Source organism: Mustela lutreola, chromosome 16 (genome assembly GCF_030435805.1).
Source record: "Mustela lutreola isolate mMusLut2 chromosome 16, mMusLut2.pri, whole genome shotgun sequence".
NCBI classification, from domain to species: Eukaryota; Metazoa; Chordata; class Mammalia; order Carnivora; family Mustelidae; genus Mustela; species Mustela lutreola.
The window spans coordinates 49,719,879-49,741,159 of record NC_081305.1 but is presented as its reverse complement, the minus strand read 5'-3'; the positions used below and the strand labels follow the sequence as shown (position 1 = coordinate 49,741,159).

Here is a 21,281-nt window from a genome sequence, read left to right as displayed (position 1 = left end):
TTCTGAGAGCTTATTTGGGGGGGAAGGTGGTGACTGGTATTCTTTCACTCTAAAAAGTGTTTATTTATTTTATTTAAATATGTCATGCAAAATACATGGTCATTGTGGAAATTCTGGATAATATAGACAGGCACAAATAAAAACAAGTCACTCAGAACTCCAATCCACCTTCCACCCTGAGGGGACCATGGTCAAAATTTGGGTGTATTTTCTTCTAGGATTTTTTATTTTAAAGATTTTATTTATTTGAGAGAGTGAGCACGAGAGCAGGGTGCGAGGCAGGGGGAAAAGCAGACTCCCCACTGAGCAGGGCCCAATGCTCGGCCTCGATCCTGGGACTTTGGGATCATGACCCGAGCTGAAGGCAGATGCTTAATCGGGTAAGCCACCCCGGCACCCCTATTATTATTTTTAAAGTAAAGTGTATGCCCAGTGTACGGCTGGAATTCACAACCCCAAGATCTAGAGTCACACGCTCTACTGAGTCAGCCAGATTCTAGGACTTTTAAAAACGCCTGTATATCCATCCATCCATCCATCCATCCATCCAAACACAAAATGCAAATCACACCGTGGTTAGTAGCCTGCTTTCTCTGGTCTTAAAACAGCCCCCGGAGCATCCCCTCAGCATGGCTGATGGCATCCCATCAGACAGATGGGTGTAATTTATTAAACCATCCCTCACTGTTGGACATCTAGGTGGTTTCTGATTTGCTGTTGTGAACATCACCTTAACAAATGACATCAAACTTGCAGCTTTGTCACATACAAGTATTGTAGGGCACAGGATGGCCTTCTGGAGCCTTCCATTAAAGATTCATTGAGTGCCTACAAAGTGCAGTCTCGGACCCTGCCCCTCAGTGCTCAGGGTCTCTGGGGAACAATGATCTCCCCTCTGCTGTCCTGCCCACTGAGGGTCCATGCCTCCCTCTATTCCACAGACCCCAGCGTCCAGCCCCCAACCCTCAGCCCTCAGAGAAATCACCTCTAAGTGGATGTGTATGACAAATTTAATTCCCCCTTCTCCATCTTACAAAGGTTTCTCATATTTTTGTACAAAACCCAGGCCTCCTTTCCCTCCCCACCCCAACCCAAAAAGTAATTGTTTAATAAATAATATATGCTCCTGCCCAGGCCCAGAGGGCTAGGGGATAGGGAAACCCTGCAGCCAGACTTAAGAGATTCAAGAATCTAGGACTCCAGTTTCCAGCCCCTTTGGTCCCCAAGTCTACCTGCTTCCCACCCACCCCCCCTTAAATAAATAAGTATAAATAAGGCACAGAAACCCCCCTACTCTGCCCAGGTCTCCTGGAGGGACCGTCTCAAATTAAGGGGAGAGAAGGAGGGAGTGTTTTCCTGCTGCCATGCACCCAGTCCCCAAATAAATAAATAAATAAGATGTGGCATCGAAGGACGTTGGTGGTTCCCGGTGGTGGGTCACAGCCGAGTCTTCAGCAGCAGCAAGCCCCGCACAGCCCAGTCAAGGGTCAGGTGCAGCCCCCCAAGAATAGCATGGGCTGCCCTGATGCCTCCCCAGGCGGAGGCCGGGGGCGCTAGTGGGGGAGCTGGTGGGTCCGGGGGCGCCTGGGGTAAGGCCAGGCGGGACATCTGTTGGGAGAGGACAGAGGGTTAGCAATAGGCCCAGGGTGCAGTGGGGGTTCGGGGAAGGGGTGTTTGGAGCTTCTACTAAATGGGGGGGGGGGGTGTTGGGAAGTCCAGGCTGCCGGCTTCCGGAGCTTCTCTGGCCTGTGGCATAGGCTTTCTGGGCAGGCAGTTCTCAGCATGTTGGGTGCAGAAAATGAAAACTGGAGCCGAAAGGTGGGGGTGTCAGAGCCAAGTCCAGGGGCTTGGGGGACAGGTCTATAGAGTTAGGACTGGGATCCTGATGCTAGGCAAGGGCTGGGGGCTCAAGTCTGGAGTCGGGTCCAAGATCTTGGGCCTGGGGTCTTAGATGTGGGATCTCTCCAATCCAAGATGAGAGACTCATGGGTGAGGGTTAGGCACTCAGAAGTGGGACCTGGAATTTGGGGTCAGGCCCAGGAACTGGTATTTGAAGTTTTCTGTCCTGGGTCTAGGATTTAGCAGTCAGGTCTTAAGGGCTCATGACCAGTGTCTGAGGTCTTAGGGACACAGAGCTCAAGGTTGGAGGCCTCAGGGTCTAGGCTCTTGAAGTCTGGAGATGGTAGACTCAGGGTCTCCAGGCTGCCTTTGGGTCAGGGTCTGGGGGGTCTTGGGGCCACAGGATTTGAAGGTCTCAGAGCAGGTCTCAGAGCAGGCCCAGAGTCTGGGGTTGGGTTTCAAGCCTAGGTGTCAGGCTTGGGGGCTGGGGGATCCTACCAGGAGCTGCAGCCGGCGCAGCAGGCGGTCCAGCCGGGCCTGCAGGGCACCTAGCTCGGGCTCCAGGGTCCTCAAGGAAGGGCCCCCAGCTCGGCGCAGCCACTGAACGTGGCGCAGATAGGAGAACAGGTCCGCCCGCAGCCGTGTCAGCACACCTGGGAGCTAGGACACAGGGCATGGGGGGCATCAGGAACACATGCCACCAGCCTGCTCTGGCCCCCAGTCCCCCTCCATACTCAGATCTCACCAATCCCCCCCACCCGCCCTTTCCCCTTCCCTTACCTGCAGGGCTCCCAGAGCCCCTGCACTCATGGCCAAGGTGGGAAGAGAGTCCAGGTTGTGGTCTCCGTCGGCTGGAAATTTATCCCTCTGTGGGGACAAAGAAGCCTTGAGGGGGACCCTGTCCAGCTCCAAGGGTCCCTCCATCCTCCAGATAGGCTCAAAACTCCTCTCCCCCACCCCCACTCTCCACCCCACCCCACCTCCCGTTTCTGCCACCGTGGTAGCCCAGAATCCCTCCTGGTCCCTGCCCGTCCCTTCCAGTCTCTCCTACCAGCTGGGCGGCAAGCTGCCGAGTGTCCGCCAGGAGGGAACGGGTCAGGAGGACGGCGCTGTCCAGCTCAGCCCGAGGGTCTGGGGAGGCCCGTGGGGGGCCAGGAGGCGGCCCGGGGGCAGCAGCTCTATCTGGCCACAGGCTCAGGGCGACCAGGACCAGGCAGCAAACACCTGGGGGCGGGAAGAAGCAGAAAGCTCAGACCGGACTGGTGGGTCTGAGGGAGGAGGGACTGGGGGTCCTGAGTCCCAGGGTGGAGCGCCCAGGGCAGGTCGCAGGGCTGGGGCGGGCTTCCCTCTCCCTCTCCGGCTCAGGCTGCCCCGCCCGTCGGAGCAGACGCGGCCCGGGGCGGGTAGACGGGCCGGGCGTCTCCCGTCCGCCCCCGGACGCCGGAATCTGGGCCCCGGGGCGGGGCATGAAGGGGGGAGGCACAGGCCAGAACCTGCCCCCTCCCCGGGCCTCGGAGCCAGAGCCGGACTGAGAGCAGAGGCAGGAGACCAGGACAGAAACCTGGAGGCCCAGACCCCTCCCCAGGGGTACATCCCCACCCCCTGGTGGACCGCGGAAGGCCCGGCCGCGGAGCCGGCGATGCCCCCGGAGCACACCTGGGCGAAGAGAGGCAGAGGTGCTGGCGCAACGGGGCCGCGGGAGGCGCAGAGGGACCCGGCGGCGGCGCGCGGCTCGGGGGCTCCAGCCCGCTGGCTCCCCGGCAGCCCATCCCCCAGCTGCCCCGCCCACCCCCGCGTCCGCCAGCCAATCAGCGCCCCCCGGGCCGCCCCGCTCCCGCATCACACCCCCAGCCCGCCCCCCGGCCCTCCCCGGCCGCTGTCTGTCCGTCGGTCCGCATCTGTCTGGCTCTCCCGTTCCTGTCTGCACCACTGTCTCTCTCTCTCTCCTCCCCGTGGCTGGGGTCGGTGTTCTGGACTTGGCGCTCACCTCCTGGAGGCTCTCTGCCTCAGTTTTCCCTCCCGGAACCTCTTTGTCGGGATTCCTGGGCGTCTGCGTCTCTCTGTCCCCGCTGACTCCCTGGGGTCCCCGGGCCCTCGGGGATCCCCTCCGGGCATCCGTCTCTGTCTGTCTGGGGTCTCCATCTCTCTGGCGCTGCCCTGTGCATCCCTCCGCGTCTCAGCTTCGTCCTCTCATCTCTCTGCCCCCCTCGTCTCTGGGCCGCCTGCTTTCTGGGAATCTCCTTTCCTCTCCCATCTCTGCCCACCCCCATGGCTCCCTCACTCTCCTCTGTCTCTTTCTACCCCATTCAGCTGCGCCTGTCTGCTCCCCACCCTCCTTGCCACTGGCCCTCCCTCCTCCCTTCCTGTCCCCCCCACCCCATGAACTTGAACCAACTTACTGTTCATGTCCCCACAGGGCAGGGGTTCCCCAGGGCAGGGAGCAGGGAGCTGGGGGCCTTTAACCCTTCCCTGTCCGCTGCCGGGGGGAGCCCTGGGGGTCAGCTGGGCCTCGGCCTGGGGAGGGGAGGCATGTGCGTGTGAGCAGCGAGGGCCGTGGCAGTGAGGGAGTGTGTACGCCTGGGGGGTTATATAGGGGGCCAGGGCGGTTGGGCGGGGGGCAGGCGGCAGGGGAGGGCGGCCTGACACATCCTGACTCACCCTCCCTGCCTGCCTTTTCCATTCAGAGGGAGCCGGCTGCCTCGCAGGGCTCAGGCTGCCTCGCTCAGAGGAGGGCAAGGAAGGAAAAGTTGGAAAAGTTGAAGAGAGAAAGGGGGGGGTGGTCGGAGAGGGGCTGGTGAGGTCATTGGCGTCCCCTCCCTCCACCTCCTCCTCCGGGCTGCCACAGGGGCAGACACAGTGGCTCAAGAGCTGGGGCTGGGCTGGGGGGGGGGTGCGGGGGGGTTCTGGTGGTCTGGATTGGCTGGACTAGGACCATCAGAGAGGTAGGGAGGCTAGGGAGAGAGGGACGGGAAAGCCGAGGACAGAGCCACAAGACGCAGCCCTGGGGAGATGGAGGTGCAAGTCAGAGCCATTCAAAGGGACAGAGTGAGTGAGAGGGATGGAGAGAGTGAGACCCAAGCGAGGACACAGAGAATATGGGGACGCTGAGGCAGAGGAGGAGTCTGAAAGGCAGAGATAGACTGTGATCCACGGAGAGATGCGGGACATCTCACTGCAGGAGCAGAGAGACCCACACAGAGACCCCAGGAAGAAAAGGGACATCAAGTTGTGGGTTTAGAGAGAGGGGAGGCAGGCAACAGGAGTAACACACCGGGGACAAAGTTGCAGAGGCCCCTAGAGACAGGCAAGGAGCCAGAGACCCTCAGAGGAGGTGCTGGGCGCTGGGACAGAGAGGAGTACAGTCTCTGGGAGACAGACAGGGACATGAAGGTGGGCAGAGAAGCAGAGCTGAGTGGGAGAGAGAGAGAGAGCAAGCATGAGACACCCAGACTAGGTGCGATCTTGCATAGGTGCTGCATTCCCTCTGGGCCTCAGTTTCCTTATCTGTGAAATGGGGATAACCGAGCACCCATCCCCTTGCTGCCCCCCCCCATGCCTGGTAAAGATGAGTTCACTCGTGTAGAGGTGTAGGACACACAATCAGCTGTCAATAAACATGAAGCATTGCAGTTCTCTTCCTCAATTTTTATTAACACATGCCCAGAGGCCCAGAGAAAGATGCAGCATCCAGTAGGGCTGGGGATGGCAAGTGAGTGGGCAAGGTAATGAGGGTGACAGACACATGGAGAGAGTGGCTCAGCCAGGGAGTGGAGATGGGGACAGGGCAGAGATGGCAATGTGCGGAGGCACTGGAGCAGGGGATGGGGGGGATGGACAGGACAGCCCTGGGAGCACAGGCGCCCTGATGAATGCTGGGGACAGAGGCAGAGCCAGTGAGGGACTGGGTCTAGAGCCCCATCCCCTGGAGCATCCCCCCTTCCCAGCGAAAGACAGGGTGGGAGTGAGAAGGCAAAATGACAAGGTCCCCCTGTAGGCCCCCTCCTGGCTCTCAACTGTTCTGAGCTGGTAGGGGGGCTCTGGGGATGAATGGCAGCTAGAGTCCTCCCCCTCCCATCCCCCACCACGTGGGGTGGGGGATGAGGGCTCACATCCCCAGGGAGGTGAGGTCACAGCCCCCCCCATGGTGGGACATGACCTCATTGCCTCAGGTAAGAACTCTCTCTGCGGGTCTGTCATGGCCACCCCTTCCAGGGCCCCCCAGGGGCCCTCCCCAGCCCCCGCTCCCACAGGGACCCAGGCCTCTGACCACTGGGTCTCCGCCCCTCAGGGGGCCTGTTTCCGGCTGAGTCAGTGTGGGGGGCCCAAAGCTGCGTCAGTGAGGGGAGAACTGACGTAGCCCCCCCCCCCAGACTGGCGGGGCCAGCCAAGGTGACTCAGGCCACCAGCCTGGGGGATGGACTGGCCTGAGGGGATAGGGACTGGGCCTGGGGCCAGTCTGAGAGCAACAATAGGGATCCTGCACTGGCAGCCCCTTCCACCTACTAGGAACCAGGAGTGCTACCCCAGACCCTCTTCTTCAACCCAGGATCCTGGGCCCCCAGCCCCCTCCTCCCTCCGAACCAGGTGGCAGGTGTCCAGGCCTTAAACCCTGGTTCCCAGGTGGAGAAAAAGGTGTTTCCATTCTGCCATTTGGAAAATGCTCTATGGGAAAGGTCAGGAGTCTGAGGCTGGGTCAGTGTACCTGGCTGGTGCCAGTCCCTGTCCCCCCGCCCCCCGCATTGTGCCTTGGCCTGCACCCTGAGGCCGTGGGGTCATCTTTCCCCTAATTCCAGCTTTCTTGGCTGCAGGAGTCTGAGGGAGATGGGGTGGGTAACGCAGGTGGTCAGGGGGATTCCTCAGCATCCTGGGTCTTCCCCAGGGTTGGAGGCAGGGAGGCCCGGGCTCCTTCTATTGCAAGGAGAGCAAGAGGGCACAGGGTGCCCCCACTGACAGGCAGAACTGGGGAATCACAAAAAAGTGACGACACCGACACATACACACAGATGCTATAACACAGACACCCAGGGTGAGCAAAAGACCAAGTTGTGAAACAATAGGATATACAGATACAAGCAGCTTTAAGGAAACCAGCTCAGAGGCTCAGAGACAAGGACCAGGGAGACATAGTGCCGAAGGCTCTGCGTGGAGGGTCCCGCACGTGAGGGAAGATGCCACTGGAATATGAGTGGGGAGCTGGGGGTCCTTTCTCCTGTGCTGGCCCTGGGTGAGGTAGGGCTGGCTGGTGTGAGGTCAGCAGGTCCGAGGCTGTGTGTGTCCGTCTGTCTATCCCTGGGGGGTCCTGTCTGGCCTCTGGGGGGTGACGGGGCAGGCAGGCCGCAGAAGCAACCCAAACCTGTCATTAGCGGTGAGGGCCGTGACGGCGGGGGCCCCCCCAGTCCCAAGCCGCGGTCCAGGGCCCAGCAGCCCCGCCCCCCACCCCCTCCTTGATCCCTGAGGAATCCCGGGAATTGCGAAGTGGGTCCAGATGATGTTGACACAGGAAATGGTCATCAGCTGCTGGCTTCAGCCCCATAACCCCTATGACCCCCCACCCCCGGCCTCCTGCTGAGCCCCCTCTAACCTGTGTCATCTCTGACGGAGGCAGCCCAGGGCCACTCAGCTCCCACCAGGATGTTTACAAGAGATGCACAGACCAGGAGTCAGCCTCACGAGGCTTCCTGAGAAATGGGGTCTGGACTCCTGGACAGCTGCCCTCAGACCTGGTCCCTGGCCTTCTGTCTCAGACCCGAGAGTCAGGCCCCCAGCCCCTCCTCCCTCAGACCCAGCAGTCCAGCCACCTCCTCCTTCAGATCCAGGAGTCCTGGTCCCCAGCCCCCTCCTCCCTCAGACCCTAGAGTCCAGATCTCTAGCCTCTCTTTCCTCAGCCCCAGGAATCTGGGCCCTCAGCCACCTCCTCCCTCGGACTTGGGTCCAGACCCCCAGCCCCTCCTCCCTCAGACCCCAGAGTCCAGGCCCCAAAGCCACACTGCCCTGGGAGGCTCCCTTCTCACTGTACTACCAAGCTGAATGGAGGGTCACCTGAGAGAACTAGGGATCATGGTCCCAGCCCAGCCCTCCACTGGGCTCCTCCACCACTGAGGGGGACCAAATGGGAAACCTGAGGACCTCCACATGGACCCCTTTCCCCATTTGTGGGTGGAGAGACTGAGGCCCGAGGAGAAGGGTCTTCCTCCCCACGAGCCACACTCAGGGCCTGCACATCCTCATGGCCCTTACACATTCCCCATCCGTTCTCCACCGGGAGGCCTGGAGAGCCCTCGGAACAAGAGGACTCCCAAGCAAGTGCTCTGGCCTCTGGCCCAACTCCCATTTTCCCCTTGTCTTCCTGGGCCACCTGGTTGTTGGGGGGGCCTCCCTAACAATGGGGCTCAGTGAGCCTCAGGGCGCCTGCCCCTGGTTGCTAGGGGGAAGACCCCTGGCAACGACATCTCTGGAGACTTTGGGCCACCTGGGGCTGCCCTGCAGGCATCAGGTTACCAAGCAGAGGGATTCCCTGGCAAGAAGGTCTCCCAGGCCCCGTAGCTTGGGGTCCCCTGGTTGTCAGGCAGGAGGTGCCTTAGACCCCCACCTACTTTCTACCCAGGTTGGCTGGCCCCCACCACTGTGGGCCCTTCAACCTGGTTGCTAAGGAAGCCACTTCCTACCAACCAGGCATGACCAGGCCAGTGTGACCCCCCCTCCTCCTTCCCCACTGCTAAGGGGGCTCCCTAGCAACAGAACTTGGAACCTTGAAAGCTGGGTGGGCAGGTGGGCGGGGCCCCACTGGTTGCTGGGGTGATGGCCTTCAAGGTCTGTCCCCACAGAGGCCCCAAGGGTCTGGGGAGGCAACATGGTGGGCTCTGGGATCCCCGCTTTGAGCCTCTTCCTGCTGATGCAGGGCTCAGTAGGTGAGGGGGCTGAAGGGAGGGTCAGAGAGCCGAGCACGGAGCCTCTTCAGCCTCCTTACAGCCCCTCTAACACTGACCCTTTTTCTCCACAGACGGGAATGGGATCCAGGGATTCTTCTATCCATGGAGTGAGCAGTGGCTGAACCCCGGTCCCCCAAGAACAGGGAGTCCAGACTCCTAGGAGACTAACTCCATGGGTCTAAAGGGAGAAGGGGCTGAAAACCTGATCCTGGTCTGAGCCAAGAGGGCTGGGGACCCAGACTCCTGGGTCTGAGGGAGGAGGGGGCTAGGGTTCTGGACTCCTGGTATTGAGGGAGGAAGGGCTGGGGGTCTGTACTCCTGATATTGAGGGAGGAAGGGCTAGGGGTCTGGACTCCTGGGTCTGAGGGCGGAGGGGGTTGCCAGCCTGGACTCCTGGGTCCTCCACAGAATAAGCCCTCGGCAGGAGGCCAGGAGCCTGACTTTGAGGTCCTGGGGTTCTGGGGCCCTTGGGTCAGAATCTGTGACGTAGGTGCCCTTGTGGTTGGTCTCAAGGCTGTGAGGGAGATGTATGGGACCGGGAGAGCTGTGGGGGCCAAGCGGCAATTGAGAACCCCAATCTGTGTCTGCGTCTCCGGTGCTGCTATCGTGATGGGGTCTGCTACCACCAGCGGCCAGATGGTGAGTGCCAGGAAACCGGGTCCCCGGGGCCACTGAGACTCCTGGGTCTCAAACCTGCCTCCTTTGTGCAGAAACCATGCGGAGAAAGCACATGTGGGCGCTGGGCTGGACATGTGGAGGCCTCCTCTTCCTGATCTCCAGCATCTGCTTGTTCTGGCAAGTGGGGTTGGGGCTGAGGGTGGGCTCCCGCACCCCTGCAGGAGCGGGCAGATGGTCAAGTCTGAGTGTGACCCTTCCCTATCAGGTGGGCCAAACGTCGAGATATGCTGCACCTTCCAGGATTCTTAAAGGGCAAATGTGACCTGTCGAGGACTGTGTCTCTGTTATCTAAGGACAGGGGGCCTTCCAGCGAAAAGAGGACATCCGCAGGCAGCATGCCAACCTCTGTTACTCCAGAGGGGAACACGGAAGTGTCAGGGGTCACCGAAGGGGAAGGGACGACAGAAGGGGGTGATGAAACAGAAGGGGCGGAGGACGAAGATTAGGGGCACCCCTGGGGGGGCCCCTCAATACAGATATAGCATATAGATGCGTGGTCTCTTTTCTAAGATCCATGGGAGCAGGAGGCACAGGAGCTCCAGGGCAGGGAGTGTGCGTGTGTGTGTGTGTGTGTGTGTGTGCACAAGGGGACTGGGCTGTGATCATGAGGTTTCCAGCCTGAGTGGGATCTGGAACCAGGGAGCGGTGGGTTGGTGGGAGGTGGCCTGCCATTCTCCTGCAGGAGCACCACTGACAGCCTTGGTTGCCGACCCTTGGGATCCTGCCTTATCTGCCAGCACACCTCCCACCAATGCCCAAGCATGGCAGGGCTCCCTGCGGGACACAGGCCACCCCGGGTGGACAACATTACTCTCAGATTCTCCAGTGGCCCGGTGGAAATTCTCCAGAAAGCACCTATGGTACAAGACTTGTCCTGCCCAGCCCTCGGGCCTTCCTCAGGCGTACCCTGTACCAGGTCCCCTCTACAAGTACTTCCAGGGCACCTGGGTGGCTCAGCAGGTGCGGACTCTTGATTTCGGCTCTGGCCACGATCTCAGGGTCGTGGGCTCGAGCCCCCTACCCGGGCTACTTGCTTGGCCGGGGTCTGCTGGAGATTATTTCTCTCCCTCTCCCGCAGCCCCTCCCCTCTAAAATAAATAAATCTCTCTCTCTCTTTTTTTTAAGGTACTTCCTCCTAATAAATACCTGGCGAGTCTAATTTGTCCCTCTGTCTGCTTCTCAGAGGACGCCCAGAGGTCTGGGTTCAAGGTCCTGGCGCCACTCTCCCACCTCCTTCCATGAGAGGCTTGTGTGCAGCTGGGCTCCAAGGTCCCCAAGGGTGTAGATGGCCCCTCTGTGGGTGTGGCCAGGCCCCAGTACTGTCCCTCTCCCAGACAGACACACGGCACTAGGAGGCAGAGCCATTTATCCGAGAGAGGATAGGGGCAGACAAGCAGGCATCCTGGTGGCCCAGATGGCGGTGGGTGCAGCTGCACACGCAGTCCCGTCCTCACAGGTGGGGCTGTGGGGCTGTCTGCAGGACAAAGAACAGGGTTAGTGGCTGTGTAAGACCTCTCCTAGGGACCACGTGTTCCCAGGGCTCACCACCAGCGGCCTGAGGGGAAAGGGAAGGGAGCCCTTTCTTGCTGCTCTGGCCCCTGGTACATTGACTCACACACCTGCTTGATCGCTCCTTCATCTCTCCACCGCCAACCTGGGCCGGCATACTTGCCTCCCTGGGGGCCAGCGGCACAAGCTGGAGAAAGAGAGACAGGAAAGTAAGGGACGAGAGACAGAGAAACAGAGAGACACAGGAGACCCAGACAGACAGACACAGAAAGAAAAGACAACCTGGCAGTGACTGCTGCTGGTGGCTCTGTGGACTCCATTCATTTTGGTCTCGGAGGGAGGAGGGAGGAGGGAGGGACCCGGGCCAGAAGCTCCAGGTCCCTGTGTTAAAATTCAAGTTTTCCAGGGTGCCTGGATGGCTCAGTTGGTTAAGCAACTGCCCTGGGCTCAGGTCCTGATCCTGGAGTCCCGCATTGGGCTCCCCAGTCAGCAGGGAGCCTGCTTCTCCCGCTGACCCTCCCCCACCTCAGGCTCTCTATTTTCTTTCGAATAAATAAATTCTTTAAAAAAAAAAAAAATTCAAGGGGCGCCTGGGTGGCTCAGTGGGTTAAAGCCTCTGCCTTCGGCTCAGGTCGTGATCCCAGGGTCCTGGGATCGAGCCCCACATCGGGCTCTCTGCTCGACAAGGAGCCTGCTTCCCTTCCTCTCTCTCTCTGCCTGCCTCTCTGCCTAACTTGTGATCTGTCAAATAAATAAATAAATCTTAAAAAAAAAATAATTCAAGTTCTCTGGCCCTCGGGTGCTAGAAGCCCTTGACTCTGCCCACTGAGGAGTCCCATGTTCGAACGAACAGGCCCGTCTTCCTTCGAAGAGGGGCCCACACACCAGTTGGCTTGGCCCACGTTTCTGGCAGGTGGTTCCAGCAGACCTGCCCACAACCTCTTGGCCTGATTTTTGTGGGAGAATGCATCTCGTCTTAAACCCATCTCCTCCTCTGAGCTGCAGAGCATGGCAGAGGATGGGAGGGACTATTTTCTGTTTTCACAAAGAAGCACATTCAGGATCCATAGAACAGCTCAATTCTTCACATACAGAGGTCTTAGCACATCAGGATTTAAGTTTTTTAGGGAACTCCCGTTTGAGAAACTGGGTCAGTCACTCATCTGTTGTTGACGCTGTTCCTCCTCTCGGTTCATCCATGGGTCAACCCAACCATTCTTTCATCTACCGTCCTATCTACGTGCCCAAACCACCCACTCAACAGTTCTGAATTGCACCCATTCCTCAATCTAACCATATCCATCCACCCATCAACTGAACATCCATCCCTCTATCTGCCCATCCATTCACTAGTCCGTCCAGCCATCCGACAGCCAATCCATCCACTAGTCAAACAACCCAACCGTCCATCCACACATCCACCCTTACTGCTTGCGGGGCGATGCTAAGAATGAAGGCACCGGAGATCCAGGCCTTACCAGTGGGATGCTCCCTGTCCAGCGGGAGAGACATAAACCAGCACACAGATCCCACAAGACACACAACAAGCAATAACGGGGTAACTCAGACACTGGGAAGACCCAGAGAAAGGCAGAGATTTGAGCTGGAGCTTAATGAGCACATGGGACATTTTCCATGTGGAGTACAGATGGCAAGGGCACTCCTGCTATAGGGATAGACAGAGGCCAACTGACTTCAGACAGCCTGGCTGTCTGTGGGCTGAGGGATGCCGTCATAACCCAAAGAAGGAAGGGGATGTGGGGCTGAAACCTGTGGGGCCCAGGGAGTGGCAGGGGTTTTAATCAGAGGGCAACAGGGAGCCACAGCAGAAGTTTGAGCAAAGGAGTACAAGCCGGAGAGTGTGTGTTTAGGAAAGAGGAGAGAAGACAGAGGAGAGAGAAAAGGAAAGGGATGAGCAGTAGCTCCTTTCCGGGGTCTCACACTCCTGGTGTTCTGCTCTTTCCCTCACTCTTAGAAGAATCCTAGCTGTGTGCCCTCGGACAAGAGATGGTACCTTTCTGGACCTCGGTGTCCTCCCCTGGGATGGGGATGGTACTGGTGGTGGCCCATGAAACTCATTACAGTCATAGGATTAAAAGGGACCTGGTGCCCCTGGGGGCTGGAGTGCAGAGCAGGGTCTCTAAGTGGGGGGTGAGCGAGTAGTGACTCTCTAGGCCTCAATTGGGGGGCAAGGTCTCTTTGTCTCTTCCAAATCTGCACTCATGCCTGTGGTCCAAGGCTCCAGCCTCTGGGCCCTGCTACTCTCCTCTTGATCTGGTCCTTTGTTTTTCCCTCCCTGTTGTCAGTCTCCCTCCCTATCTCTCCATTTCTCCTCTATTTCCACCCCCACATCTCCTTCCCCCTCTCCGTCTCTCCAGCTCTCCCCCCCTCTTGCTGTCTCTCCAGCTCTCTCCCACTCCATCTCTCCCCACTGTCCATCTCTGGCCTGTCTCTCCATCTCTCCCCGCTGTCTGTCCATCTCTCTGTCTCTTCATCTCTCCCCGCTGCCTGTCCATCTCTCCCCCGTCTCTCCATCTCTCTCCATTTCTCCAGCTCTTTCCCTTTCTCCCCCCAACCCCGTGTCTCCAGCTCTCCCCCTGTCTCTCCAGCTCTCCACTGCCTCTCTCTCCTCCCGTTTCTCCAGCTCCTCTCCTGTCTCTTTATCCCCCCCAATCCCAAGTCTCCAGCTCTCCCCCCGGCCTCTCCAGCTCTCTACAGCTCTTCCTGCCGCCCCACTCGCTGCCCCACCCCTCACCTCGGGCTCACTCGGTGCCCGCGCCCGCCGCCCCCGGCCCGGCCTCGAGCGTAGCGAGCTGCAGGCGCACGCGGCGGGAGCCGGCGGCGGGCGGCGGGGGCGCGCGGGCGGCACGGCGCGTTCCCAGAGAGCCGGGCGCGGCGCGCGGGCCGGAGGAGGAGGCCGGCGCAGACCAGCGGCGGGAGAGCTTGCGCGCCAGGCGGGCAAGCGCCGAGGGGCGCAGGCCGTAGTCGCGCTCGAGTTCCTGGCGCGAGATCTCGATGTTGCCGGTGTACCAGAGGATCCAGCCGAGCAGGCTCAGGAAGACGAGCAGCGCGCCCGAGTAGATGAGCAGGTCGCCGAAGTCGCGGCCGCGCACCTGCAGCTGCGCGAACACGCCGGTCAGCAGCGCCGCCATGCCCGCCACGTCCAGCGCCACCGCCAGTAGCAGCGCCATCCGGCAGCGGCCCAGGCCGGACGCAGGCCCCTGCGCGCCGGCCGGCGGGGACGGTGCCCCCAGCGGGGGCCCCTGCGGGACGCCCACCGCTGGCGCTGCTGCCATGGCCCTGCTGCGCCGCGCTGGCTCCCCCAAAGAGCTTTCCGGGGTGCGGCCCGGCCCGGGGCGGGGTCAGGGGACGGCGCCAGGTGTGCCCGGCGCCCTCCTAGTCACCTGAGCTGGCTGGGGTGCACACAGGCCCGACTCGGGGAGTGCCCCGGCCCTGGTTTCTGGGCCCGTCCTGGCCCTCAGAGGCCTTGATGGGGGCAGCTGGGCTCCCGGATAAGGGTGGGAGGGGCCTTACGCACCCCAAGGAGCGCGAAGGAACACATTCAAAATTCAGGGTGCCCTAATGGAGGCAGCGTGGGGTGCTGCGGGAGCCCGGACGTTGCTTCTCTTCAGCGCCTGCCTGCGGGGCCCTCTGCGCCCCAGGCCCCGCGGTGGGGACAGGTGGGGTCAAAAAACAAGGACCAGACAAGACGCCTGGGCTCGGAGCCCCGGGACGCCGGAGTTAGCGGGCAGGGCGCCCTAATGGAGGAAACACGGGGCTCTCGGGAGCTGAGATTTCTCTCCCTCATTGCCGGTCCCCTGGGGCGGCCCGTGCGCCCCTGGGAGATGATGGAGCTCCCGGCCCTGAGCGCACCCCCGTCGGGCCTGGGGGCGGTGGTGCGGGCAGCGGGGCGGGCCCCCAGGCTTCTCCCAATGACTCTGGACGGCCGGGATTCCCTAGGGGCGAAGCCCCTGAGCACGGAGGGTGACCTCATGGAGTTCCCGGACACAGTCCCAGGTCCAGCTGCACTCGCGGGGGCGACACAGGCCGTGGCCGTTCCCTTTGGTGAGCCGAGGTCTCCGGATCCCCCCGAGCGCCAAGCCCCGTGCTGTTGAGGCCGAGGACCCGGGGTACATCAGGCGGGGCTCCTGCCCCTGAAGAGGGCCGTGGCAACAGAAAACAAGGGAGTTTAAGGGGTGCGACTGGGGGTAGACGGGACGGGGCAGAGGCCAACAGATGCGGCCCCCCAAGGAATCAAGAGCTTTTAATGCAAATCTCTCCCCCGCCAAACGACTCGCCCTCGGGGGGAACCGACGCCCTCCTGGGGCGGAGGGCTAGTCAGTCCGCTAGAAGATTACCTCCAGCTTCTCTCCAGACTAAAGCGTTTGAGATCGTCCTGCGGAGGGCGACCCCAATCTACCCGCATCAGCCACAGATTTCCGAACGTGGCACGAAGGAAAACGAGTGTTTCCGAAGAGACCCGCGAGGGCGTCTCCGAAGGGTTCCGAAAATGCCCGAGCGGGCGCATTCGTCGGGAATAGCCGAGAGCTCGCGAAGAAGACCGGAAGCATCCGGAGACCCTGGGGCTGGCCTTAAGTAACTCACGCATCCGCAAGTACAGACGTAAAACACACACTTATTGAGCACCTATACTGTGCCAAGCGCTGGTGAGCAACCCTGGAGAGAAACCCCTGCGGAAAGGGACTTAGGGCCTCTCGAACTGGACCTATTCGGAAATCCAGCGCTGCCCTTCCGAAAACACACGAAGGGCCCTCGGAAGGGTGATGCTCCGCCTCCGAGGACACGCCCTCGGGTCACTAGCCGAACAGTTCCGAAGGCCCCCGAGCGGTTGGCGACGGGCTGGCGGAAGCAGCCGAACGTTACCGATCCGGCTCGCACGCGGACGGGAGGAGGCGGGGACAGGCGAGTCCTTGCGCGTGCCCACAGAGGAAGCGGAAATGCGTGTGGATATTAAAGGCGTCGTCCCGCCTCCTCTTTGTCTCTTTCCGTCTCCGGCTGCCTTAGCGAGAGGAGGTGAGCGCGCGGCTCTCTGTCGACCGCGTGGTCGTATCGTTTTCCCGAGGCCCGGGGCCTCTGGCTTTGTCTGGCGTCTGTCGCCGCGCCCCTCGTGTCCTTGGCCGCCCCTCGACCCCGCCGCCGGAGCTCGCTGCGGCTTCTCACGTTCTGTCCCCCTGCGTCCCCCGCCTGAGCTCAGCCCACTGCGCGCTGCGGGGACCCCCGCCGGCGCGGTTTCCAGTCACGCCCCTGCCCCTGCCGCGCGGGTGGGGCCGCGAGGCCCGCCCCCTGCCCGCCGCGCCCCCTGACAGCCGACCCGCCGCTCTTCCCGCAGCCGCCGCCGCCATGTCGGCCCACCTGCAGTGGATGGTCGTGCGGAACTGCTCCAGCTTCCTGATCAAGAGGAACAAGCAGACCTACAGCACTGTGAGTGAGGCCCGCGCGCCGGCCCCGGGGGGGATGCGCGCCCCGCCGCGGTCGCCAGGCCGCTTCCCCGACTCACGGCCCCGCTGCGCCCTCCTCCTCAGGAGCCCAACAACCTGAAAGCCCGCAACTCGTTCCGCTACAACGGGCTGATTCACCGCAAGACCGTGGGCGTGGAGCCGGCGGCCGACGGCAAGGGCGTGGTGGTGGTCATGAAGCGCAGATCCGGTGAGCACCTGCGGGCCCCGCTCGGGTCCGGCCTCGGGCCGCACGGGGCGGCCGAGGGGCCGGGGTGGAGCATCAGCCGGGGGAGCCCTTGCGCCGGCTCAGGTGCGGGCAGCCGCCCCTGTCCAGCCGTGGGAGTCGTCCCCGGCTCTCACTGGTAAGGACCGTCGCGCCGGCCGTGGGCAGGTGGACCCCGGCCCGCTGTGTGCGTCCAGGAGCGGCCCTGGCCGTCCGGCCCCACTGGACGGGCTCTTGGTGTCTGAGAAGGCCGTGCCGACCCAGGAGCTTCCAGAGGCAGCTTCTGCTGAGTGTGGCCTGCGTGGCCCCAGGGCCTTTGTTTTCTGCTGGGGTATGTCCTGGTCTCCGTTCGGGTGTGGAGCCCAGCCTCCTGCGCTGCATGGCGGGGTCGGTGGCATGGTGGCTCTGGATGGACTCCTGCCCACTCCGTGGGGGATACCTTCCCCATCAGCTCGCCAGTGAGCTCTTAGGGTTCTCATGCTCGGAGAGCCCCATTGTGCTGCTCTGGGCCCTGAGAGCTCGCTCGCCTCTCTTGGGTTGATGGGTGGCCTCCGCTGGGCTGTTGGGAGCCAGACTGACCTTGTCTTTGGTCTGGGGTTGGGCTCAGTCCAGGCTGGTGTTGGAAGTCATTGGTAAGGTGAAGGGTCTTTGCTTTTGGGTGAGCTGTTCCTTTTCTGCCGTTTGGGGGTACAGGATTCGCCAGGACCCCCTAGGTGGGGCGTACTTCACATCCTGAGTGAGGCCCACAGCTTTGCGCACAAGGAGGGGTGCTTTCGTCCTCATCCGGGGTCGGTAGGGTCCAGGCCCCACGTGTGCATGGCTGGGGGACTGCTTGCCGCAGGGCTCTTTCTCTTCCTGGCCTTACCGGACTCCTGGCTCTCCAGCACTCTGGCCAGGACTCCCAGCTTGTGTCCGGTCCCTGCTCCAGATGGGGTAGCCTGGGCCCTGGAGGGTGGGCAGGAAGAGGCCAGAGCTGCAGTCTCCCGGGCAGCAAGTGTCTGGCCAGTGTGGGGCCCATGTCCCACGCTGGAGTGGAGCAGGCAGTGCCTCTGACTTGGACGAGAGTCCTTCCGTTGCTTCTGCTTTGCTCTCTGAGAAGTGACTAGAATCTCACGTCAGGGACACAGGACAGGACCCACCTCAGAGTGCAAGGCTGGGCGTGGATGGGGCTGGCTGCAGAGAGTGGCCTGCCCAGGCTCACAGCACTGGGGCGAGAGCGCACTGTCACACTCACCCCTGCTGTTATCCCCTTACCCCTACCCCCACCCCAGGCCAGCGGAAACCTGCCACCTCCTATGTGCGGACCACCATCAACAAGAACGCCAGGGCCACCCTCAGCAGTGTCCGGCACATGATCCGCAAGAACAAGTACCGCCCAGATCTGCGCATGGTGAGTGGGGGCCGTCTGTGGGCGGCTTGTGAGGAGGGCCTCTGCTGACGGCCGGACCCACGCTCGGGAATGGGGGCAGCGTACTGAGCCTTCTCCCTGTCCCCAGGCTGCCATTCGCAGAGCCAGTGCCATCCTGCGTAGCCAGAAGCCTGTGATGGTGAAGAGGAAGCGGGCCCGCCCCACCAAGAGCTCCTGAGCCCCTGCCCCACCTCCAGAGCAATAAAGCAGTCAGCCTCCTCACCTGGGCCTCTCTCTGTGCTGTCCTGGCCTTGCCCCATGTGTGTGTGTGTGTGTGTGTGCGCGCGCGTGCGCCTGCGTGTCACCGTGTGCCCCCCCCCCCCATGTGCAGGTCCCGGTCAGGGCTGCTCTGTCCCAGCATTCTCGCCCCTGGGGATGGGGTGCGGTCTGGGTCCTTGCATTAGGGGTGACCCTTGCATTAGGGGTGACCCATGCACATGTGTGTGCACATTCAGCAGTCCGCCTCTGTTACGGTCCTCACGATCCCAGGCTCTTTGTGGACACGTGACCGTTTCGAGAAAGACCACTGAGAGCCCTTGTCTAAGGGCTGGGCATCCAGGCCAAGGGTCTGTGCCCCATGCAGTGTGTGCCATGGGGCCTGTCTGTGCCTGTGAAAGGATGTGCTGTGTGTGGGGCTTTGTCCTCTGGGATTGGGCTGTGGACCTGGCTGGGGGAGCGGGGAGTGGCCTGGAGATGGACGGAAGCAGGTCAGGGTTGCTTCCCTCCAGGGTTAAGAACTAGGTCCACCAGGAGAGAAGCGGACGGAGTTGTGGGGCAGGAGTGTACCCATGCTTCTTGGTTTGAAGTGGGAGCTGCTGGTCTTGGGCACAGATGCAGGTCTAGAGTCCTCACAGGTCCAGGCTGTTAAAACGGCCTGTTCCTGGGTAGGAACCTGGGTGCCACCTGTTTGTTTTCTGCTGGACGGAGAGTGTGAGTGCCTCATCTCCTCTGTGCTGTCTGGTCCCAGCCCTCCCCAGTGCCTCCAGGACCCCAGAGCAGTGCTGCTTTGGCCACTCCTCATTGCTGCCCCTTCCCTCCCCGCCACACCCCATCTACCCCAGACGACCCTTGTCTCTCATCCTTGGGGGCTAGAATAGGTTCTCTGGGTTTCCTGCTTGCTCACCCCTTTCCTGCCTCCCGGTGTTAAAACTGGTAATGGCTCATGGGTCATACCTCTCCACTGAGGACACTACTAGTGTGGCTCTGGGCATGGACCAGGACTTCTCTGTGCCTCTTGGTAGAAGTCAGTGGGTTAAAGGAAGCAAAGAGCTGAGCAGGGGCTGCGCATGGCAAGTGCCTGGTAGACTGTGTACTGTCTTCTAGAAGGTACACAGTTGCATGCGGTGACACGTGTGCATATGCACGCATATGTACTTAGACCATCTCATCCCAGATATCCCACATGCCCCACTTGACAGATGAAGTCACTAAGTCTGCTGTGGGCAAAGATTCTCCACTGCCCCTGCGTTGGCCTGTTTTCCTGCATACCTGCCATGTGCTAGCTAACATTCCATGGATTAAGGATCTGGCATTGAAAAGACCCCTCCCTGGTCCCTACTGTTCTGGAGACTATGTCCTGAGACAGTGACCTGCTCTCTGTCACCACACCAGATTTCTGTGTCCAAGGGCATCTGCCTCCAGAGGTCCTGTTTTGGGACAAGACCCTGCCTCCAAGGGCTGCCTTTGCTTGCCCAGACAGAGATTGGGATAGAGGAGGCCCTGCCTCCAGCTTTCCTTAGTCCACAGATGTGAACCTGACCTTTTTCCTGATAGAAACCTGTCTTGCTTGGACTCTTGGAGTAGCCTCTACTCTTGCCCCACTTGGGTCTGTTCTTGACCCAGATAAAGAGGCAGCCTTTTGGAACTAAGTCAAGTGGCTCTAAGTCTGCTGAGAACCCTCCCACGGTTCTCTGACTGGAAATGAGAAGCAGGCCCTTGGCCACGGCTGCCTAAGCTGGCCTCCACCCTACCAGGCGGTGTGCCTCAGAGCATCTGTACTTGCTGTTCCTCCCCCTGGAAGGTGCTTCCCACCTGCTAAATGTCACCTAAACCTGAGTTGTTTCCTGACCTGTCCCTTAGAAGTTGTAGCTTTTCCTCCATCTTGAGGTTATTTTTGTCCATAGAACTGATGGCCGTCTAATGCACATGCCCGTGCTGGTGAGCCACAGTGGGGTCCAGGGCCCCAGTGTTTGGATGGTGCTCGGTAGGTACTGGTCGTTGAAGAAATGTGTGAGGCTCGTAGCTGTGAGCCCTCTGCTCATCCCCCTCGTGCTGTCTCTGTCTGTCCGCCCCAGAGTCCTCAGTCCACATGGAGTCCTGCTAGCTGCTGGCATCTTCAATAGAAGTACTTGAATCCTCCCACATGTGGCCTCTCCTGACCTCAGTGTCTGCGACTTGGGCTGTGGGTGTCATCGAGGGGGCTGGGCTGGGGAGGCAACACCAGGCATCTGGATGCCACTGGCCTGCTAGAACCAGAAGGGTGGGTGGAGGGAGCAGTTCTCCACTGAGTCCCCAGTGCTTGCGGACTCAAAGGTGTGGTGTCCTCTCCCCAGGCCTCAGCTTCCCATCTCCAAGTTCTCCAAGAGAACATGTTGAGGTGTGACTGGCATGGGGCTATCTATTCAAAGCTTTTTCTTACAAGTGACTGTGTGTTCACGTGGAAATTGGAAAACAGGGTAAAGGTGAGATAAAAAGTGAACCTCGGGGCATCTGGGTGGCATGAGATAGAGCGCTGTGTGGGGCTCTGTGCTGAGCATGAAGCCTGCTTTGGATTCCCCCCCCCACCGCCCAGCCCCTCCAGCTGCATACTCAAAAAAAGAAAAAACCCTCAAAAACCCAGACACATCACAGTAATAATGCTGAAAGACAAGGGAAAATCTGGAAAGCAGCAAGAGAAAGATGACTCACAGCAAGGGAACCCCAAGACCAACACTGACTTCCCAGCAGACAGTGCAGTCAGGAGGACTGGTACGGAGAGACCACCCCACCCCCTCAGCTCCGACCACACAGACCACATGGGGACCAGTTCAGCAACATCTGTACAAACGACAGATGAATATACCCTTTGGCACAGTACCGTCACTGCTGAGATTTGCTCTAAAGATCTGTTCCCTTCTGGGCCACATGGCCCACGTCTAAAGGTTATTCATTGCAGTGTTGTTGGTCAATGCCAACAGGACATGCTATAGAAATCGGGGCATGTGTGTATGATGGGGTGCTCAGCGGCGAAGAGCAGG

The 21,281-nt window shown here is 60.6% G+C and overlaps 4 protein-coding genes across 6 annotated transcripts; 2 read left to right on the top strand and 2 right to left on the bottom strand.

Moving 5' to 3' along the window:
* Positions 1-220: 220 nt before the first annotated feature.
* Positions 221-10,681, bottom strand: IL11 (interleukin 11). Of its 2 annotated transcripts, none has more exons than XM_059153761.1 (5): positions 10,593-10,681; positions 2,891-3,063; positions 2,620-2,706; positions 2,338-2,499; positions 221-1,608 (listed from the first exon to the last, which is right to left on the bottom strand). In XM_059153761.1, exons 3-5 carry the CDS (start codon positions 2,647-2,649, stop codon positions 1,438-1,440), a joined length of 363 nt encoding a protein of 120 aa, XP_059009744.1. In that variant the 5' UTR covers positions 2,650-2,706; positions 2,891-3,063; positions 10,593-10,681; the 3' UTR covers positions 221-1,437. The 2 variants fall into 2 exon arrangements, with proteins under 2 accessions (XP_059009744.1, XP_059009743.1); XM_059153760.1 differs by lacking the exon at positions 10,593-10,681 and adding an exon at positions 4,239-4,408.
* TMEM190 (transmembrane protein 190) lies at positions 7,399-10,591 on the top strand. The gene is made up of 5 exons (XM_059153762.1): positions 7,399-8,747; positions 8,840-8,875; positions 9,282-9,407; positions 9,479-9,563; positions 9,652-10,591. The coding sequence occupies exons 1-5, from the start codon at positions 8,690-8,692 to the stop codon at positions 9,890-9,892; spliced, it is 546 nt and encodes a 181-aa protein (XP_059009745.1). The 5' UTR covers positions 7,399-8,689; the 3' UTR covers positions 9,893-10,591.
* Positions 10,682-10,795: 114 nt separating the features above from the next.
* TMEM238 (transmembrane protein 238) lies at positions 10,796-15,320 on the bottom strand. Of its 2 annotated transcripts, XR_009348985.1 has the most exons (3): positions 13,711-15,320; positions 11,066-11,142; positions 10,796-10,920 (listed from the first exon to the last, which is right to left on the bottom strand). XR_009348985.1 is itself a non-coding variant. In XM_059153763.1 (2 exons), exon 1 carries the CDS (start codon positions 14,249-14,251, stop codon positions 13,718-13,720), a length of 534 nt encoding a protein of 177 aa, XP_059009746.1. In that variant the 5' UTR covers positions 14,252-15,320; the 3' UTR covers positions 10,796-10,920; positions 13,711-13,717. The 2 variants fall into 2 exon arrangements, 1 of the variants encoding a protein (XP_059009746.1); XM_059153763.1 differs by lacking the exon at positions 11,066-11,142.
* A 518-nt stretch (positions 15,321-15,838) lies between these two features.
* RPL28 (ribosomal protein L28) lies at positions 15,839-18,267 on the top strand. The gene is made up of 5 exons (XM_059153758.1): positions 15,839-15,989; positions 16,306-16,397; positions 16,499-16,622; positions 17,909-18,027; positions 18,134-18,267. The coding sequence occupies exons 1-5, from the start codon at positions 15,914-15,916 to the stop codon at positions 18,221-18,223; spliced, it is 501 nt and encodes a 166-aa protein (XP_059009741.1). The 5' UTR covers positions 15,839-15,913; the 3' UTR covers positions 18,224-18,267.
* Positions 18,268-21,281: the final 3,014 nt, after the last annotated feature.

Bases quoted from the DNA above. Each gene is read 5' to 3' on its own strand.
- RPL28 (XM_059153758.1), top strand. From the start codon at position 15,914: ATGCGTGTGGATATTAAAGGCGTCGTCCCGCCTCCTCTTTGTCTCTTT. The intron at 16,398-16,498 runs GTGAGTGAGGCC...CCTCCTCCTCAG, and splicing joins ACAAGCAGACCTACAGCACT to GAGCCCAACAACCTGAAAGC. The intron at 16,623-17,908 runs GTGAGCACCTGC...CCCCCACCCCAG, and splicing joins GGTCATGAAGCGCAGATCCG to GCCAGCGGAAACCTGCCACC.
- TMEM190 (XM_059153762.1), top strand. From the start codon at position 8,690: ATGGTGGGCTCTGGGATCCCCGCTTTGAGCCTCTTCCTGCTGATGCAG. The intron at 8,748-8,839 runs GTGAGGGGGCTG...TTTTCTCCACAG, and splicing joins GCTGATGCAGGGCTCAGTAG to ACGGGAATGGGATCCAGGGA. The intron at 8,876-9,281 runs GTGAGCAGTGGC...GTTGGTCTCAAG, and splicing joins GGGATTCTTCTATCCATGGA to GCTGTGAGGGAGATGTATGG.
- IL11 (XM_059153760.1), bottom strand. The intron at 2,500-2,619 runs GTAAGGGAAGGG...CCTGTGTCCTAG, and splicing joins GGGCTCTGGGAGCCCTGCAG to CTCCCAGGTGTGCTGACACG. The intron at 1,609-2,337 runs GTAGGATCCCCC...CTCTCCCAACAG, and splicing joins TGCGCCGGCTGCAGCTCCTG to ATGTCCCGCCTGGCCTTACC.
- TMEM238 (XM_059153763.1), bottom strand. From the start codon at position 14,251: ATGGCAGCAGCGCCAGCGGTGGGCGTCCCGCAGGGGCCCCCGCTGGGG.